This window comes from Arvicola amphibius, chromosome 4 (assembly GCF_903992535.2).
Source record: "Arvicola amphibius chromosome 4, mArvAmp1.2, whole genome shotgun sequence".
Lineage (NCBI taxonomy): Eukaryota > Metazoa > Chordata > Mammalia > Rodentia > Cricetidae > Arvicola > Arvicola amphibius.
This window is the reverse complement of record NC_052050.1, coordinates 85,317,040-85,338,438: the sequence shown is the minus strand read 5'-3', so window position 1 is coordinate 85,338,438 and position 21,399 is coordinate 85,317,040. Positions and strand designations below refer to the sequence as shown.

At 46.2% G+C, this 21,399-nt stretch overlaps 2 protein-coding genes across 3 annotated transcripts in view; one reads left to right on the top strand and one right to left on the bottom strand.

The window, feature by feature from the left end:
* Dock2 (dedicator of cytokinesis 2) overlaps positions 1 to 21,399 on the bottom strand; it is a 414,772-nt gene that overhangs the window by 183,399 nt on the left and 209,974 nt on the right. The gene's annotated exons all lie outside the window — the stretch shown is intronic.
* Positions 2,755 to 20,722, top strand: Insyn2b (inhibitory synaptic factor family member 2B). Its single transcript, XM_038325612.1, has 3 exons — positions 2,755 to 4,100; positions 5,141 to 5,215; positions 20,536 to 20,722. Exons 1-3 carry the CDS (start codon positions 2,755 to 2,757, stop codon positions 20,720 to 20,722), a joined length of 1,608 nt encoding a protein of 535 aa, XP_038181540.1.

The following is a 21,399-nucleotide window of genomic DNA, read 5'->3' as shown; positions in this document are numbered from 1 at the left end:
AACCCTCTCAAGGCAGTAGGCGTGGGGGAGGCCAATGTGGCTAGGGGATTATCTAGAGCCATAGAGAAAGCAGAAGACCCAGAGAAAAAGTGTAGCCTGCACCTTCCCTGTTACACGGGAACCGGCAAACAGCAAGAGTTGAGTGCAGCGTCAAGAGTTCCAGCTTCAGGAGTAATGGGCTATTGCTAGGGAAGCCAAGAGTTTGAGTCTGCTCAGTAAGTTTGTACCACAAAGACTGCTCTCTCTAAGATAACCAAGTGATGAAAAGGGGGATGCATCCATCACTCGTTTTCTTTCAAGATCTCCTGGTTGACCCAGCCAGGCTAAGAACTCACATCAGCCACACCTCTCTGACTTGCTTTGGTATGGCTAGGTTAGGTCAGGACAGAACCTATCGCTCTCATACCTTAGTGATTTGGTTCCGGGAGGATGGGGGGGGGGGGAGCAGAACCAAAGCTCCCTGACTTGAAATTGCAAATACTCAGATTCAAATTGTATCTCCTTGACCTTCTGTGAGCCCTGAGTTTTCTCTTCAGTCAGGATGATACTTTGCTTTTCTGTTGTAAGTGTTAAGTGAAATAATTGTGTGCTGGAAAGACAGTGGGGGCAGTTAAGAGAGCCAAAGTCTGGGGCTTCACAGTTTAGGGTCAGAACCCAACTCAATTACTCGCTGTTTATCTTTAGGCATGTTCCTTAACCTTTCTGAGCCGCAGGGTCATCCATTGTAAAATGGGAGGGACAGCACCCATCTACGTAGGAGTTTGGTGATGAGTGAGCACATTCAGAATTGCGGAGTATTTGCCACTGTGCCTGCTACATTAGTGGCTACTCAGTAAATGTGAGTTGTTATGATTAATGTGTGGAAAGCCCTCAGCATGGTAAAAAATGAGTATTCAATAAATGGTGGCTGTTATTCTTACAAGGTACATGCTCCTCAGAGAATTTCATGCACATTTATCTCCTTGAAAGCAATAAAAATGAAGGCGTTCAAGAAGAATCTTGTCCTTAAGTAAATGTCAGTCATAGCTGGGAGAAGCCATGGCTCTCTTGTCCCTGCAGGGTACCCAAGAACCTCCACCTGCCCTGCCTATGCCCAGGCTCTCCTCTGCTTGCTGGGGACGTAGCCTTCACTCAGCCATCCACTCTCTCAGCACATGCTCACTAAGCACCTACCAGGAGCCCAAAGGAGGGCTGGAAACACAAGCGTAGACAGAATGTAAAAGCTCCCGCTGCGTCCTCTCTAGTTACACAGCAGTGGGCAATACTCACTAAGTAAGTGTACACACAACGGTTGTTTAATGGGATGTGGTGGTAGGAATTCCTTGTGATACCATTTCACAGCAATTTCCACTTCCTCCTACCTCCCTGGCAAGTTATCAATATGCTGTCTATTAAAATTCTGTTTTAATTTCATGAAGGGTGTGCGAATGGAATCATGCAAAGCGAGTTTTGGAGACAGCCTTGCTTTACCTTCTCCACCCGAGTGATGTATGCCAATATTTTCTTCTTGTTTATTGCTGAGTAGTATTTCACATGTTGGAGGTAGCATAGACATCTAAGAAGCTGTGATCTGCCATTAGGGATGCGGCTAAGGAAGAAATCATTGCAAAGGCTCCTTAAAGATGTGCTATTTAAGGTGGTCGTTTACGAATGAAGAGCAGATGGCTGGGTGGCGATCTCAGGAAAAGGAAGTGAGTGATCTAGGTAGACAGGGATTTTTTTTTAAGGACCTGCACCTCCGAAATGGCACCTCATTCACTACGGGAACTGAGAGAAGGCAACATGACAAGTTGATTGCTAGACATGCTTACTCAAAGGAAACTCAACTAAGTGACTGTGGTTTCTCCCTTTTCAGGTACTTCTTGACTGCTTATAAAGCTTGTCTGGTCTCCACGCTGGCCCCAAAGATGCAGTGACCATGGTTCTCAGTTGAACACCTCCAGAAAAACCTGCAGAAGTGACTCACTGCCCACATGTGAACTCCAACCAACAGAGCCCAGCCTTCTAAGTCTCTCTGATGCCTCGATTCTGCCCTACTCATACCCTGCTGGGGTCAGTGAGGGTATTTAAGAAGTTAAGCTTCCCTCACTGAAACACAGGGAAGCAACATGGAAGAAAATAATGGTCCCAATGGAGAAATTTCTGATTGACGTAAGCGGGGAAGCTCCCTTAGGGACACCGTGTACCATGTAAGCAGCAGAGCCCCAGGTCATCGCCTACTCTATTTACATGTGATGGCAAGAAGATGTGTTTAAGGCTCCCAAAGCCTTGCACCGCAATTCAGTGCTCTGGGAAGAGCAGCCATCTGGTCTAGACACAGCAGGTTCATTTCAGAATTCACACATTCCAAGTGTGGCGCTATCCCCCAAATGGTACTTCTGTTGTCTTTTTTGGTTCAAGACAGGGAGCATCTTCTAGCATCAGAACTTTTTCTTGGAATCCACGGACAGGCAAGCCCATCAGTTCTCTTGGTAGGTCAGATGCTTCATAATTAGCCTAGCTCGCTGATTATCTGCTCAGTGATTATGACTACTGTGACACAATATTTCAATTGCAGGGGAAGCATTCCAGACAGCTTCTAAGTCGCACAGTCAGGCTGGGAATGGCCGGCGGGGCTTCCTGCATCAAGAGGAGCGGACCACTACACCCTGCTTGGCCATTCTCCTTGTCTCCATCATTAGATCCTGCTCCAAAGACCTAAGGGAGATGTGCCCAGGACTAGTGTGTGGTTCTTCTCTCTCTCACTGAGGCTCGATGGCCCAGCAAAGTATGAAAGTACGGCCTGTGCTCCTAAAGCGAAGCAGTCTCGAGTCTGTGGAGCTCGTAAAACAACCGCACCACCGCAGGAGCAAATCGCAGCAAGTGCGATTCAAGGAGGATGGGAACACTAAGAGCCCGACTGGCGTTACAGAGGTTGATACCCAAACGCCTGAAGATGCGGGTCTAATGGGGAAGACGCAAGCGTCCCGGCACCATCACCCCGCCACCTACTCGCTGTCTTTCCCCAGGTCCCACAAGGCAGGAGGCTTTCGCAGCATCTCTATCCAGACCTCCCCCAGTCTTAGGAAGCACTTCCCAGTTTTCAAACGGAAGAAACTCACGACTAGCAAGTCCTTGGTGGAAATGCCGACAGCATCCCCAAGCGCCATCCAGGTCAACGGCAACCTCTCTGAACAGGATGTAGTGTCCTCTGACCTTGCCTTCCTGAGGCTGGCTCAGCATCTTGAGGATGGGCCCCGAAGACTCAAAATGCCCCACCCGTTTCTCCCTAGGATGTCCAAGGTGCAAAGCAATGGGCCCGTTAGCTTCTGCTTGGAATCTGGGACTTGGAGGGCCTCAGAGAAAGCAACAGCTGCCATTCAGGTTCCAGATGATATTTGTCACAGTCCAACCTGGGAAGCTCGAGAGGTTACTTTCAGCCCAGAAAGCCCAGCTGCAGAAAGCAACTCCATACCCACTTTGGTCACCATGTGTCCAGGGGATGGGCAAAGAGAGCTGACATCAGAACCAGAAAGACTCCCCTCCTGCTTAAACGCCAACAGCAGTACCAACAACACCCCAGGCACGGGAAAACTCACACCTGAATCGCTTTTGCCCAAAGATCACCCTGACAACATAGACCTTGGCCTTCTGTCATCTCAGTCAAAGAAGATGTGTGCTCCTTCACCATCACGGACTCATGGCTCCTCTGAGCCAGGCTCTCATAGCCAGCCCGCCCACGTAGGAAGAGCCTCGGATTGCACAGCACTGGGTGACGATCACCAGGACCTGGAACCGCTCAAAAGTAGCAGTGCATCCAAGTCTGTCCCTGTGTGTTGGGAGCATGTGACAAAGCTCCCCAGCCAGCCAGATATCCCGGAGCTTCAGACTGGTCTTGGAAATGAGCATCTCCTGTCCTCACTTCCGAGGCATGAGAACAAGCCTCAGAGCAGCAGGGAGCTTGGTGGTAGTAATCACAGTCACCTGGCACAGGGGGAACTCTGTGACCTCCAAGGCCGGCTGCAATCCGTGGAAGAATCACTGCACTCAAACCAAGAGAAAATTAAAGTCCTATTGAATGTGATTCAAGATCTGGAGAGAGCTCGCGCTCTCACGGAAGGGTAAGGTGAATTTCTTTATATTAAAAACACCTCCGCGTGAAGTCCTTTGCTGGTAAGGGGCAGAGTGAGAGCACAGGTCACCACAAACAGCATGTTCCAAGTGCTCATGGTCTGTTGTTTGCCCAGATGATAACTAATGCCCTCCTGCTCTGCCTGGGTTTTAAGAATACTCTATTTGGCAGTTCTGAATAGACTCCCGTGGTTAACTCTATTGTTTCCAGGTTTCAGCAGGTTGAAGAAAGGGTCTAATGAAGGACAGGATCAAAAAAAAATGGTTTATAAAGATGAGGGTCCAGTAAATGATGGGGGACGGGAATAACGGCAGGCAGTGTCTTCCTGTCGTCTTAGGGAGTTAGCAGTTTGGCATTGCTGTGGTTTTTCACATGTGTTTGTCCCGAAAGACTTAAGGAAACACTAGGTTTCCTCTCTACTGACTACTTTGGTGACTTGGGCTAGTCTGACATGGACTAACCCAGTTACATGAAAAGGAGACCCAAGTTCTGATAGAAGAAAGTCAGAACGTACTGCCCCAAGTAATGGACTAGGTAGTGGTATGAAAACATCAGGCAGTATTTGTTGAGGTGTAAAGTTCATCACTCTGGAAAGGCTCTAAATACTAAGAGAAAGCAATGGTTGAAGCCCATCCAACAAAGTTGGAAAGAAAAGTAACTAGCTGGCAGTGGCTCCTAGGGATCAACCCAGGCTGCCTTAGGAGGCTATGCTGACAGAGAAACACCAAGCGCAGGGATTGCGAGTCTCCATATGCACCAGCTACTCATTTGCAAAATCCCCCATCTTTTAGGACCAAGAGCAGGAAAAACTCATGACATTTGAAAGTGGCTAAATATGTACCAGTCACCCCAGTAATGGGAGGTTCCATTGCCCCAACCTCATCCATCATCAGCCTTGTATCTTCATGTATCTTGGGGGTATCATGAATACTGAGCTGTGGGGAATAAGATCACAGGCAGAGTTAATAGAATGTGGGTCTCCCATGGCTTTTACCTCTGTGTTTATCCTCAACCTGTTCTGTCTCACAGGCGGAACTTTTATCGGACTGGCCAAGACCTCAACAACTGCAGCACCTGTCAGAACACGGCGTGCATCATATACAGGTATCAGTACCAACTGTGACCTGCTCAGCAGAGCAGGAAGCTGTGGGTCCACAGAACACACTAGCAGAATGCCCTCAGTGCAGAAAGCTGGGAGAGGCAGAGACAGGTACCTGAGCCTTAAAATGGAAGGTGTTTGTGCAATGCTTTATCTGGTTCTAAGGCAGGGACTGCTTTTTTTCTTATCCACAGGGTCTAGGAGTAAATCCCCTAATGCAATAGGTAACCAGAACAGGTACCCATCACCTCTGCATCTCATCTCGGTTATTTGTCAGGAGGTGGGAAGAGAAATCCAGGAAGTTTAGAGGTTTGCCCAACTCGTGCAGAACATCTTGAGAGCCAAAGGGGCCAGGATTGAGACTCGTGTCCAGATTTTCTAATTCTAGAAATTACCTCCTCTCTACAGCCAATCTCCTATACCATGTACATCTTCCGAGTCAATAGCTACGAGTACTTTGTGTTCACTGGGAAATACACTATTCCTTCCCAGTGCAAGACAAATTATTAGACCTGTGTTTGAATTCCCCAATCTGATACCAGCCTGCTTGCTCTGGCCTCAGTTTCCTTGTGTGTAGAATATGCATAGTGACCTCCATTTAGACTGGCCAGGAAAACAATTGGAGCAACATCTGGGAATGTACTTGGAGACTGCAAACATCTGCACACACCGGAAGAGTCACTGCTGTTAGGAGTAGAGGGATCAGTGGTCTCCTCACCCAGAAGTCAGCGTGGCAGGACAATGGACATACAGTCAGAGCACTCATTCTAGTTGACAACATTTAATTTTGTTGGGCAAAAGAGTATGGTTCTGTTTTCTGCATGACATTTCTCTTTGGAAAGCAAGACAAAGGGCCTGAGCAAACCCCAGCTCCACCAGGGCGCCCGTCTTTGCTCAGAGCTTTTCCTTCCCTCTGCAGGAACCTGAGATCTCATCCTAACGAGCTACCGCATACCTGGAAACCAGCCAGTGCTTCCATGTAGGCAGGGCCCTGAGCATCTTCTCATTGACCCGTTGGCTCCCTACTTGGAAGACCCACATGTCTACACCAAATAACAGGAGTCTCAAGACTACTTACAAAGTTCCCCCAAAGCTAAAAGCACTCACGCCTTCTTCACATCTCATAGCAATAGCCCACCCCTCCAGAAAGGAGGATTACTGAGACAGGCCCACGCAGGGGGTCTCACCAGTCGCTGCTCTTTAATTTCAATCTCTCATCTTAGGCAAATTTCCTAATCACTAAGAGTACAAAAGTTATTACTTGTCTAGACAATAAACTGGGATTTAAAAAAAAAACAACTATTTATCAGAAGAAGTAGAATTGATTTGGACTAACTTGCACTTACATTTTGGATGGAATTCCTTCAAGTACCCAGGTGATATTTTCTTTTTGAATATGGCTTGTGTTAGTAAAAAAAAAAAAGCACATGATTATTTTTCAGACTAATTCGAGTTTCATGACCTTCCCCTGAGCCAGTCATTTCTTGCTTCTGGGTTTCCTTATTGGAGAAATGAGAGGCTTTAATTAGCTGGTCCCAATGGTGCCTTGTAGTTCCAATACGGTGTTACTCTAAGCTGAATTAACAGCGGCAATATGTGACTTCCTAGGACCTGAGAAGGTTTACGCTTTCCTAACGCTTGCCTCAAACATCCCAAGCAAGCATTCTAAGGGAAGTTACATCCCAGCTGGTACTGCACACCTTCATGTTCTCCTCCCGCTCCAACCCAGCATGCATTGTTTGTATCTGTCCCTCGAAACATCCAGCCCTTGTTGCCATTCAACGTCTGGCTGCCATCCCAGGTAGTATCTGTATCCTTGCTTCTAAACCATTGCAAAGGAATGGGCAATTAGTCTGATGAAAGCAAAAAGATCAGAACAGCATCTCTGTCATGGCAACAGTGAGATGAGAGTTACCGTTTAAGAAAAAAAAAAAATATTTCAAATGACTTCAAACTTGTGTTGTGTCCTGGAAAGTCAGATCTTAGAAGTTAATGAGCAAGTAATGTGAACTACCCGTCTGCTCCGCAGGCTGTGGTCTCTCTCTCTCTCTCTCTCTCTCTCTCTCTCTCTCTCTCTCTCTCTCTCTCTCTCTCTCCCTCCCCCCTCCCCCCCCTCTCTCTCTCCCTCCCTCCCTCTCTCTCTCTCTCTCTCTCTCTCTCTCTCTCTCTCTCTCTCTCTCTCTCTCTCTCTCTCTGATGACGGATGACTCCAGTGCCCGTCACTGTACAGAAAGCACATGGTACATGATGGATTGCCTACTCGCTTTTCTTCCCCAGAGAGGCTGCTAAGTTAGCAACACATATGGTTTGCTAAGTGGTGCTGCCCACAGGCCTCACCTCATCAGCCACATGGCTGATGCTCTCTGCTCCTGTCAGAATGTTGAGGTCACTGGTTCTAAGCAGCTCATTCTCTTTGACCCCCACACCTCCTTGGCTCCCTCCTCTTGCCATGAATCTCTTCATAAACCTTCAAGGAGTACACCTAAAGGTGCAGGCCATGGCTCTCCAGGGCTTCCAGAGGTTCAATGTACCAAGATGAAAGACTTCAAGTTTTTCGGGTGTCGGGGTGTGGGGGAGTCTTGTTTTATCTTTTGCTTTTTTGCAGGGCTCAGGAGGAGGTGTTGTTTTGCAGTACTGGAAATTAGACATAGCGCTTTATAGTACCAGGCAAGCACAGGACCACTGAGCTATGTCCCTAGCATTATGTGTATTTTCTAACTAAACTCCCAGGGGAGGGGTGGGAGTTGGCTTTACCCCAGCTTAAGCTGCTTCTAGCCTGTTCTATCTCCATTCACTCTTGTTAGCTTTAATCCCAGGTCAGTTTACCCAAGGGGTTGCATGAATGCCACTGGTGGCTCCCAAGATTAAATAACAGAGAATTACTTAGTGAGAAACTTGTTCTCTTTTCAATTTTATTTCAATTCTTCTGATTACCTAGAAGGGAAAATCTGTGCTCCTTGCCACAGCATCTTTCAGCCCTTGCTAGCGCCTGCTTATCACATTTCTTTGTAAAGTGGGAACCGATCTCAGGTTCATCGCCATGGGCAAGTAACAGTATCGAGCCAGACTGTAGCAATTTTAAGCATCTTTTTGCTGAAGCTTTTAACTTGTAAAACTAATCCTCTTAAATATTCATGAGGAATGATACAGGTCCCTGTTTCTAAAGTTATCTCGCTTGGTTTGTATACTTGTTTAAGTTTGAAAAGCAGCCTGATTTTGAGCAGAAAAAGTTAAGTGAATAATTGTGAAGTGGGTGTGGGAGACTCTCACAAAAACAAGGATAGTAAGAATATTAAGGTGCAGTAGGACACGCCTGTAATCCCAGCATTTGTAGACAGAGGCAGGGGGATTGATGCTAGGTCAAGGAGAGAGAGAGAGAGACAGAGAGAGAGAGAGAGAGAGAGAGAGAGAGACAGAGACAGAGACACAGAGACAGAGAGAGACAGAGAGACAGACAGACAGAGAGACAGACAGAGACAGACAGAGAGACAGACAGACAGAGAGACAGAGAGAGAGAGAGAACACAAGAGAAAATCTCTGATTGAAGTTTAGAAACCAGTTCAGCTCCCTTTTTTCTTCTCAACAGCAGGTCATCTCTGGGAGACACATCCCTTTCCTCCTCCTTTCCCTGGCCCTTGCTCCTCTGGCCACATCTGCCTGAATCTCATCCTCACACTCACTCCAGGAATAGTCAGCAGAGTCTCTTTGGAGGGCGTTGGTTACACGGTTCTGAATCTAGCTCTCGGGAAAAATCTACTTGGTTTGAGTTGTAAAATGCTTCCAACATTTTGAGGGAAAATAATAGGATGATGCTCCCCCAAGGGGCTGGAATCCATCTCCCATCCAAGTAGATTCCTTAGGAAATGGGAAGAATTTTTAAGTTCAGGGGTCAATGGAAATACTGGCCGTAAAACATTTGAAAAGCATTCGAGAGAAGACGGAAATGGGAGAATGACAGGGGACTGTTTGTCCAACATCTCATTCTTGGCCTCTTCCTGTTACTTTAGTGGCACTCATGGATTTAATTCTGGGTCACACTTTTCCTTACCTCTTTTTTAAAATGTGTAGGTCTACGTATGTTTTGCACACATACACACACACACAGACACACACAGTTTTCAATTAACCACTGACATGCAATGCTTAACAATTATCAGTTTCCTGTTTCTATCACCAAATACCTGAGGCAACTAACTTATAAGAAGAATAAAGGTTATTTAGCTCATGGTTCTAAAGCCTTCAGTCTAAACTTGGGCAGTCCCATTGCCTTCAGCCTCAAGTATAGCCGCACATCCCAGCAGAAATCCAACGGGAAGCAAGCCACTTCTATCACGAGCAAGAAAGAAAAGAGAGATTGAGGCTTGAATTCACAATCATCTTCAAGGATGAGCTCCTAATGACCGAAAGATCTATCATAAGGCCCCATCTACTAAAGGCCCACAGCAGCCCCTAACACTATCACTTTGGGCTCAAACTTCTAACACATGGTTGGCGCTGGGATACTCTTCTAAATCACAGTGGCACCCCCAATTCGTGTTATATTCTTCATTTTCCCTTAGAAAATTAGCTCCTTTCCCACACTGTCTAGCTTAACACCATTGGCTGCGTCGGGACTCTGCAAGGCCCTTTCTTCTTAACAACACACACACACACACACACACACACACACACACACACACACACACACACACACACATTTAGCTACTAGTTGCCCCTGCTAAATTGAGCTCCCACATGTCAACCCTTCTCCTCTGGATTAGTGAAGTTTCTCACCACCAAGTTCAGTCACCTCAATGCTGATTGGTCTTTTCTCTAACAGTTTCTTTTTTTTTTTGGTCTTATCCTGAGTATTCCTCTATGCGCATTGCCAAATTATGTCTGAAAACAGAATCTGGCCACGTTTCTCCTCTGCTAAACAACCTTGTCCTGGCTCCCCTTTCCTTTAGCTGACTTTTCAAGGCCCCTGGAACATGATGAAAAAAGCCTTTCACCTGCAGTGACTCCAGCCCCTCTCCCAACACAGAGGCTGCTTAGCTGCGCGCTCGAGCCTCAGGCCATTTGCTTGCATCACCTCATTTTCCCAGAGTACCACTTGCTCCGTGATTCTCTATCAGTGTATTCTTTTCATCTTGCCAGGAAATCCAGCTCTTCCCCCAAGGACTCAAAAATGGCCCTAGTGGCATGCCCATTCCGCTGCTATGCCATGAATCCATATCACACACAGTCTAGGATGTAGCATGCAGATGTTACTTAATTGATGCTTATGAGAAAAAAGTATGACTATATTGATGGGAGGTGAAGAGTTAAAAGTCGTGGAGGCCTTGAGACAGTTGTGTGGGTCACCCAAGAATAAAGTCATTATTGCCATTTGTGTGCAAGCCCACTTTGGATGGGGGCTTGGAGGGTTGCGATAATCCAATGTTCCTATTAGGAATGAAGGACTTCTGCATAGCAGGTCCTTTGAGCTGAATCCAATAAAGACTGGATGTAGCCCATGGATTGTCAATTTGAGATCCTTGGAACACTGTATACTCTCAATGAGATGGAACCTAATCAAATCTCCCTCAGATGACTCAGATGGCTGCTGCATTGTCACAGGACATTGAGATCCTGTTCTCCGGGGCTGTCCAGCAGCGCTGCTCGGGGCTGTGCCAGCTCTGGAAGGAAAGGAAGACTCGCTTGTAGACAGCCACAGGCAACTCCCAGGCCAAAGTCCACTTGCTCTGGCATCCGGGTGATCCCGATGGTCTCTAAAGCTTTACAGCTGCAGACTCTCCAGGGTGATGGGCAGGTGCCTCCGATATCCACATCATAATCCCTGAACCCTGGGAAGATGCAACTTTATCAGGCAGAAGGGTTTTTTGTTTTTGTTTGTTTTTTTTTTTTTTGTAAGTGTGACGATGATGTTAAAGTCCTTGAGATAGGGGACTTACCTAGGGGGCCTGAGTGTCCCACAGATGTTAGTTACCATGAGGATCAAGAGAGTGGAGAGTCAGAGAGGAGACATAGTGGCAGAATCAGAGCTCACACGCAGAGGAATGTGTGCAGCCCCCGAAGCTGGAGTGGGGAGGCGATATGTCTCCTCACAGAGCTTCCAGAAGAAATGCATAGCCCACACTTTTGGGCCTTGGCCCTCCAGAACAAGAAGAGTGAAGACATGGGTTTTTGTTTTGTTTTGTTTTTGCCATGAAATTTCTGGTCCTTTGATCAGGGGGTAATAGGAACCAGACTTTCCACATTAAACACATATAATATAAAATTTCCCTTGTTTCTCTGAAGGTCAGTTTATCAGACCTTATTTGATCGCTTTTATAATGTCAACAGCTGAGAACAGCTGAGCAGTATCTACTGAGAAGGAAGTTTAGGGAAAGAAATAGGAAAGTGTTACCAGTGAGCGAGCCATAGCTTACTGCACTACTATTATTTGCAGGGCAAAGTGCCACCCCCACTGTGTAATATATAGGATACTTTAAAGGGCCCCCATTCTACAGATGAGGACACTGGGCCTGTAACAGAAGTTGGTATTTGTACAATACTCAAATTAAGCAATCAAGACTAAAAAAAAAAATGTTTAGTTAGAAGGGTCTTCATACCAGTCATTGAAATAGCAGTCTCCACAGAGTTATGACCTCCTGCAAGGCAGATTCCAAAGAACACTGCTTCCAAAGGCCAAACCCCTTTGATGGCTGTTAGAACTTGGTAAAACGCTGTCTCATTGCCGAGTGCTACTCAGTCAACAATTTTATAAGCCTTTGCATTACACTAAAGATGCATTTCCTAAGTGGGGCTCTCAGAATATGGCCATGGCATGCCTGCTTCAGAATCCCAGCTCTCTTTGTATTATGGGTTCATTCCCCATTCTACTCCCTCTGAGGAAGTTGTGACAAGGTCTTTGGAAAGGTTTGAGGACCTTTTAACAAGGTGAAATTGGGGAACCTTGAAAAAGGAAATGGGCCAGGCAGTGATGGTGAATGCCTTTAATCCCAGCACTTGGGAGGCAAGGGCGGGCAGATCTCTGTGAGTTCGAGGCCAGCCTGGTCTACAGAATGACATCCAGGACAGGCTCCAAAGCTACAGAGAAAAACTGTCTCAAAAAACAAAGCAAACAAATAAAAAAAATAGAGGAAGTGATAACCTATTTGCTAGATTTTGCAATAGTCCATTCGTGGATGGAATTGTTGAACTCATAGCATTTCCTTGCCAAACATCCTTAGGAGGCTGTTACCCTTCTGCTTGGCCTTGATTTGAGGGTTAGAAGGTCACATATAGACTCCTCATATTTATGGGAACAGAGGTAGACTAGACAGGAGGGGAGGAGGGACAAGGTATTATTATTATTGTTCTTGGAATGAGCGCTGTCTTCCCATGCTTCTTGTTTGTGAAGTCTCTCTGGAGCTTCAGCGCGCCTTACACATTGCTTAAGGGACTCATGTGAGGAACCATTGGCAATCCAGACTGACATTTCTCCTGTAATTAAAGTTAAGAGCAAAGAAAGCCCAAGCCTGCTTCTCAGCAAAGAGCCCAATTGCTGGCATTGTCCTCTGCAAAATCCTAGAGGATTCATAGTGCTTACCGGACCAGGTGGGTGTGCCAAGCACTGCCCTGCACCACCATGGCTTCCCTTCCGGGGAGGGGTGTAATCACCCCATGTACTGAACAGAGAACACACAGTGCTAAGTGCCACACAGGAAGCTTTTGCAACCCCCCTAAGCTCTTCAAACTCCACAGACCACAAGATGCTTTAATTCTGTTACTCTCATTACAGACATCTCCACCGGCAAAGTCCTTCTGAAGCACATTGAGAACTGGGCAGATATTCAAAAGGAGGTCCCCCGCAGGAGCTTCCCTTTGTACCTAGCACTCTCTTTCCAGGGGCCTTTCTCCTCTTGGTTTTGATAGTGACAGTACATGACAAAGAGGCTCCCTGGGAGACAGGTCACAGCCCCACAGCTGTGCACCCTGCAGGGGAAAAAAGTGAGGGTTTCATTTTTACGGAGCACAGAGAGCCTCAGAGAGTCAGTGAGCTGCCTAAGGTCATGTGCTTAGCGGTGCCCTGAGCCCCTCCTTGAGTTTCTTTCTGTGGCTAAGCTGTTTGGCCACTGGGTCCCCATCATGCCTGTCACTTAACGCTATTACCTAGCCAGAGAAAAAGGCATTTCTCTAGAAACTGCAGTATGTTTCAGCCTGTGGGTTTCACAACTAACACTCCCCTTAAATTATTTAGTACTTCTTTTTTCTTTTGTCTGTTGGCTCATGCTCTCCTGGCAGGGAGGCAGGTAAACAGAGAACGGCAGCCTTCTACTCTCTGGACGGTGCTGAGATCTGCAGGGGGAGGGAGGAATTTCTAAAGCACACAGCAGAGCTGGCTTTTCAGCTGATCACAGGAGCATCTCTAGCCCCCGTTAGATTCCAGTATGGACTGAGCATTTGAATAATGACTATTTCAATGTGGATGTGACTGTGAACACCATCTAGCCTCATCAGCCGCTGGCCACAAGCACAGTTTAAATACTCTTTGGGGTACAGGTGGCATTTTCTCAGAGGCCGACAGGTTGATATCCGAGTCATTTATTTGTCCTTACTCCCTGCCTCTTTTGGTAGCTTCATCCTTTTCTTCTAAGAGCGTGAGGGGAAATGAGGAAGATTTACGGCACTAGCAATTTATCTGCAATAAAAAGTGAAGCCTACTTTAATGCATTAATAGCTAAAGAGGCTCAAACATGCCATAAATACAAAGTCAAGCACACTGAGTATCACACAGGAAAAACAAGAGGGTGCTGCAGGGACACGGGCCCCAAATGACAACACTGTGACCGAGCCTTTCCTTCTCTGTCAAGTTCATAGAGAAATCATTAACATCCATTAAATAAGTCAGCGTGCCAGGTAGTTTTGCTAAATAAACACTGTGCTCAGGTAAGCCATCTCATTTCAGTATCCAGATGGCAGGGTTATTATTCCCATCATACAGATAGGGAAACAGTCCTGGGGAGGCTGAGTTGCCCAGTAACCTAGTTAGCCTAGTTAGGCCAAACTTCAGTCCCGACTCGCAGAAGGCTTTCCTGTCTCCTAGTTTCTTTTGAGCTTCCTTCATTGCTTAATATATGTGCTACATTTCTGAGAAATGGCCTACCCTTTCAGAGAGCTTAGGAAGCTTCTCATTATGAAGTTCTAGGTGGCCCTACAGCTTGGCTCTGTTTTTCTGTGTGCCCAGAGAACAATCTGTGATCCCCTGAAGAGTTATCAGCAGCTAGAAATGGCTTTAAGTTGTGATGCCCAAACTTATAACCTATAAATAATCAACAAAACAGTCCTTGTGGGAAGGTTTAAAGAACCTTGAAGCAGTTGGTGGTATCTGGGGAGGGGGACATACATACTAAGGCTTTTTTCCCAAACTGTGATTTTACCCCCAAAGTGATGTGATTTGCCTTCCCTAGGGCAAACTGACTTCCCTAGACCCATCAATTCCCACAGCTGACTGATTCTCTGTAAGGAGAACTGCAGGAGGCTAAATCACATGTGGTAAACGTTGGTTTGGTAGAAAGGGACTACAGTGTGCTCCCAGGAGAGGAAGGAAAGGAGCAGGGATGCATCTGGAGGCTTCTGTCTCCAGGGATATACCCTAGAGCCCAACTTGCTCTCAGTGTAGGCTGAGGACAGCAACTCCTCTTTACAAAACCATGAGAACCACTTTCTTTGAAGAGAGTACCAAAGACTGCTAGGGGGTTGGGGGGGGGGACATACGCAGCCAAGACCCAAGACGCAGGCTAATGATAGCTGAGCCCACGGATAACCTTAACTAAGTTGTCCCCTGATGGGGAACATCTTCTCTGGGGACAATGGCTCACTTCCAAGGCTTCTTTGCAGTATAAAAGGATGGGAAATCAGCTAGGGTGTAGGACCACCCACATGACCCAGCCCAACTGGAGTTCAATTCCACAGACAATTGGGTCACACAAGAGACCTAAGTCTTGTTGGTACCCTATCCCACATCTTCACACCTTTTGCCATGCAGTTCTTACATGGAACTATGTCTATGCTAGTTCATAATCTTTAGGATTAGATTCATGGTCAAATCATTGGAAGAACCTTTATTCCCTCTTTCTCAGTTTCTTCAATTGGGAAATGAAGATAGTATTGTTTCTTTCATGGAACAATGAGAATTATGACAGGGAATCTTACCTTGTCATATGGTGTCTAGAAGATAAACTCCATTAATGATAGTCACTCTAATATACTAATATTATCGCACTTTTAAATTACCACATAGCCTAATATAGCAGGGTCAAGGCACTCATTGCTTCTTTTCAGAGCATGACCCTCATGTGGAAATATTTGCTCTTTAGAGATAAAGAACAAAGACTCATCAGGAAGGCAGGCACTGTAGGCTAGATATCTGTGCCTTCCAGAATCCATATGCTAAATCTTAGTGTCACATTTCATGGCAATCTGAAAGTGGGAGATGACCGGATCAGGAGAATACAACCCTCATGAATGAGACTGGTGTCCTTGTAGACAAGACTCTAGAGAGTTTGCTGGGCCTTTCCACCATTTAAAGTCACAGGGAGAAGACAGCTGTCTATGAACCAGGAAGCAGGCTCTCACTAGACATCAAACCAGCAATGCTTTGACCTTGGATGTCCCAGCCCTTTGAAACAATGAGAACAATGAGAAATATTTATCTGCTGTTTAATATACCTACTGTACTATATTTGTTCTGATAAAAACCTGAATTACAGACATAACCACAAAATTTTGGATTAGGTTTGATCATAGCTCCCAGTATGATTTCTCTTTGTTAACTTGCTTATCAGTTAAGTGGGTTTAACAATCTTCCATCTTCCCAGGACATTCTAAGAATAAAACGAAAATACATATTTGAAGTTTTGTAAGGCTAAAGATGTTATATAAAAGCAGGAACCCCCTGTCTCGATCTTCTACCTTTCTTTATTTGGCTTTATAAATTTGTTTTATTTTTGAATGTTTCATCTTAGGATGAAACTCACTATTCTGGGCATTGTATTTCATTTGGCTTACCTAGTTTCTGCTTGCCCAGCTAGGATCATCAGGAGCCTGGAGATGTTGCTTGGTCATGTATTTATACATTTTTTCAAATATTTATTTTTAATTCTATGTATGTGCACGTGAGTGCTGATGCCCTTGGTTGCCAGAAGAGGGCGTTGGATCCCCTGGAGTTGGAGATACATAGGTGGCTGTGGTCTGTTCCATCTGGGAACTGAACTCAGGTCCTCTGCAAGAGCCGTATGTGTTATGAACCACTGAGCCCTCTCCCTTACTGTCACTTCAACCAGGTGAGCCAGGGCACAGGGCTCCCTGCTTCCTAGAACATTTTTCCTGCTTGGCATCCATGATGATAGTGGAAGCTAGATTAGCCATCTGTCCCACAACTTGTTCTCTGAATGCACCAAGGCAGCGTGCTTGAACATGTGACTGGATGTCAAGGGCACTAGGGCTCCCCAGGAACTAGGCATCCCTGACCTCATACATCCCCCAGAGGATGACCTTCACACATCTTGACAGATCTAGGCTATTGCTGTACTTACAGTTCTGGAGGCAGCATTGCAACAATTTCTTGTCTAATATTTATTCCTCGCAGTTCTTGTGGAATCTGCCCAAACTAGACTGGAAATGCTCAGCTTTCTTTTTAGGACTCTGCATGGAATATAGGGAGCATGGATGGAGGGTTACAGTAGAGATGGCACGGCAGGGAGGCTCCGAAGGACAAGAGAAAGGAAAGAAGGCCAGTAAGGGCTATCAAGGTTATAAGTACTCCACTCAGACCCGGGACCCAAACATGGAGCTCATGCCTAGAATTTACAAGCAACTAAGTTGCCAATTTATTCCATGGTGAACATGGTCTAGGCTGTCATCTCTTCTTGTCTGCTCATCCTTGAGATGAAAGGCTGATGAGGGAGGCAGGGCATGGCCCCTCCCCATTTATAAGCCAGCTGCCACCAAAGCAAAATGTCCTCCCTCCTCTCCTCTCTAAACTAAACAGTAGTTTGTCAAACGGGAGAATAAGAAGAAAAGTGACAATCTTCCTTTATGCTAATAAATTGCTTTGGCCTAAAATACATTAATCAATTTCTTTCCAAAGCACACACACTTCTCAATACTCTGCTATTTCCTTGGCCTTGAAAAGAAAGTCACTTTCAATCCCCTTTAAACTGTCAAGACCAGTGGGGGGAGACACATGGGGGAGGGGCGGCTCCCTAAATCCTAGTGATTTTAATGGAACCCTGCTGTGTTTCCATAGAAACATAACGATGTATTCTTCCCTGAATGTACAGGAGGGGAGGAGTGAAGAGCAAGGTATACAATGTCTGAAGTGCTGGAGGTGCAGGTGAGGAGGTGAGGCATTTGTCCCTAAGAGACGAAGACAAAGCACTCACTGAAGAAGAGCCCGAGTGGGCAGAGACTGTGCCCACGTAGCACGGTTACACCTGTTACAGCCTCCCCATCATTATGACGACCCGGTGCTTAGGCTGTTATTGTAATTCCCACATACAGCTGAGGCCTGGGGAAAAAAAAGAAAGCTGTCCAAGGTCACCCAGCCAGGAAATGATGCAGCCTCAGTTCAAACTCAGGAGTGCTCAGCTCAAAAGCCTTTTTGCTCCAGCCTCTGCGATGGATGGGCAGCACTTCAAGGAGCGGAGACAGAGTTTACATTCTGTCTTCTGGCTGTTTCCCTCCCAGGCCTTCCAGTTCTGGGCTCATGATTAGACTCACTCAGAAACATATTTTCTAGGAGGTTTAGAGATGTCTGTAAATCTTGGGAAACGTAGGCAGTTTGTTATTGTTAGTTTGCTTTGGATTAGGCAGTCAGAAACTTTACAAAGGAGAGAAAAGCAGTCAGGGGTACGTGTGTGCTCAGATAACTTAGCACGAACACATGGACAAAAACCTGGAAGGAAGGTCTATTTGACAAGTGGGAAGCATATTTGGATCATCTGTCTCTGGGAAGCAAGCTCCACAGGGATGGTGTCCCCGTCTGTCTAGTCAGGTCACTGAAATTTAGTACCAGAGTGACTGGATGGATGGATGGACGGATGGATGGATGGATGGGTGGGTGGTTGGGTGGATGGGATGTTCTATACCAGACAGCATGGAGTCTTAGCATGAGCGGGTGTTACTTGTTTCTTTTGGCTCCATCTTGTACTCTATAATGAAGATTGTTTTCTGCCACAGTAAGTAAGGTAAAGCTATTTCAGGAGCTAAAAGAACTGTGAGCGTGACTGTTCCTTATCAGCCAAGCATGCATGCCTCCAGTGACATAGAGGCGGAAAATCAAAACTTGCAACTCGCTGGTTTAAACTCCCTCCTTGCTGCAATGCAGAGGTTGCCTGAGATGACCATTTCTAGCCTCTGGATCTATCTTCCAAGTTTCCTCACAGGCGAAACAGGTATAGATGATTCTGACAGGAAGCTGTTCCGTCACCCAAGACAAACAAGCATGCAATACTTGTGGAGGAATTAGACTCAAGGTGTGTGTTTGGATGTCTTTGAAGACTGAGCTAGCAAACCATAGGCTTTGACTAGGTCTCAAATTGCTGATGATGTGAAATATACTGGGAATTGGGGGTGATACCTCTTCAGCAGAGTACCACTCGGCTACTCGAGAATAGGGAAGTGACTTGCAGTTGATGTACCTTAGAGCCTTGCTTTGAAAAACACAATCTGTGTTTCATCCATTATGTAGGTCAACCTGCCAGGAGTATGTCCCAGGAGAGAAAACCAGAGAGTAACAGAAAGACAAAGATGTCCAAAAAGGAGAAGGAGGATCTGGAGGAAGGCTATTGATACCTTGTCCTGCTGGCTACATGACAGGCTACTCTGCCCTTGTCTCTTCCTTTTCAGAGTGCTCAGGACAATGCTGCATTCGGGGCTTCCTTTCACACATGTGACAATTGTGATTCACTTCGACAGCAGTGCTAACTCTGATCTTAAGCTCTGGGAAGTGACGCGGAGTTCACAGACAAGGGCAGATGGTCTTTTCCTGATGGCTGCTTTTCAGCCCTTGCTGGGCATAAAGGCCCCTGCCTGTCACATTACATCCCGGAGCGATGCAGGGATCTTTTGTCTTTCTTACACAGTGTTTCATCTCCCCTCAGCTAAACAAGGGGCATGCTCTGTTTTTAATGACTGTATGTCTGCCATTTTTCTAGACTCCTGTGATAGCTTCTCATCTGAGGATACACATAACAAGCTCTCAGCACTAAAATGCACCCCAAAGTGGGAGGGAAGGAAAGGGAACAGGCTAGGCAGGGCTGCCTAACAGGATACATTCTTCCTAGCCTAGTTCTCTTGGTTCAGAGGAAGCCAAACAGAGTAATGAGAAAAGCAAAGGGTCTCCTTTCTGGGCACAAAGAGGCTAAGGGGACAGCCGGCTCGTTCCCTAGGCCCTTGTTCTTTGCTAACTCTACATTCCCGGGGTTTCTTGGCATCTTGGTCCCACATATGGTCTCATGTTTACCTTACAAACCTTTGTGAAAGTCACCATGATACAAATAAAATACAATGTGCATTAATGACTCCAAATACACATGTAAAATGGGAAAAAGGAGAAGCTGTCCCAGCAAACAGTATTTCAGTCTCTCCGTATGGAGGAATGCTGAAAGGTGGCCTTACGTGTAAATCTCTCTAAGACATACTACTGAGAAATATTTTGCTATAGTCCTCTTCTGCACCTGCTGAGCTATCGAAGGGACACAATTTGAAGAGCATAGTGTTATCAGCAATAACAACGTTAGTAATGATACTAATGCAGAAATTGGAATTAACATACGAAAAAGGATTATAGCATGCCAGGCGCTGATCTGGGCATGTCATTGACATCATCTTACTTTACATATGTTTATTTCAAAGAAAGAACATTAGAGGCCATTATTACTTCCACTTTACAGTTGAGGAAACTGGAGCTTGGTTTGACCATGTGTGCCTTTATATTGTTTACATGTTGATAAGGTAGTTTTCACGAATACTGTTAAAAAGCAAACATTAGCAATGAAGATCCCTAAACAAAGATGAGAAGGAAGCTAGAGCCCATATTTACTGAATGCTAAAATGCTCTGTGCTTCATTTACTTGATTACCTCCCCATATGGTATCATTAAAGGTATTAATTTAAGGGGGAGGAAGGGGAGAGTCTGAGAGATGGCTCAATACCCCCAAAGTCACACAGACCCTCGGTCCCTCATGATATAGTGCTTGGTCCCTAGGACCTGTCCTCATGTGCTCTGGGTAGCAGGATGCTAAATCAGTGTGTGTCATTTTGCAGTTACTCTCCTTCCATTTTCTCTGTCTTCCAGCGTAGAGTACGATTTCCGGCAGCAGGAAGGCAGGTTCCACGAGATTCTCCAGAGCCTGGAGGAGGCAGAGCCAGCTGAGGAAGCGCCTTCCCCACCCAAGTCCCCAGCAGAAGCCCCGGTCCCTGAGAAACAGGACTTAAGGCGGAAAAGCAAAAAGGTGAAGAAGAAATGTTTCTGGTGGATATGAGAGGATCGGGGCTCCCCACATTCCTTCCTGAGATGGGGGAATCCCCTGCCCTCAAGGTCTCCCTGCTCCTCTGCAAACGCCCGGGCTGAGATCCCTTGACTCGCGACATGGCAGTGCCTCCGATCTGGTAGACTGTTGGGACACCTGGTCACCAACCTTACCTGAGTAAGGGGTGCCACTGCTTGCTGAGGATTTTGTGGCCCCTTGTGTGGCCACTTGCTGAGCTGCCTGGACACACAGCCAGGCCTCCTCGTCCTCATCTGCTAAGTTCAGATTCCCACCGTAAACAAAGCCCCACCACACTCCCGACACTTCCATGACACCAGGCAGTTCCTTCCTACCCTGAGTTCATCAACCCCAGAGAAACAGCAGCGTGTGTGCTGTGCACTGTAGAAAGACAGAGGTGATAAGCAGGTATCCTAGAAAAACCGATCCCACAATAAACTAGCAGGGTTCTAGGATGTATCATACAAAAGCACAACAGAACTGAGCAGGGTCTAACAATGCCAGGTCGCCCTGATGTAGTAAAGCCCTCATTTTTGTTGGTTTCTGTTTTTTTTAACTAGCCCTCAGAACTCAAAGCAAGGGGCCGTCTTCTTGTGAAGTATGGGCCATGCAGAGTGGCACAGTCAGGTTGCACGGGGGTATTAGGCACCTGTTGTACGATGGCTCTATGT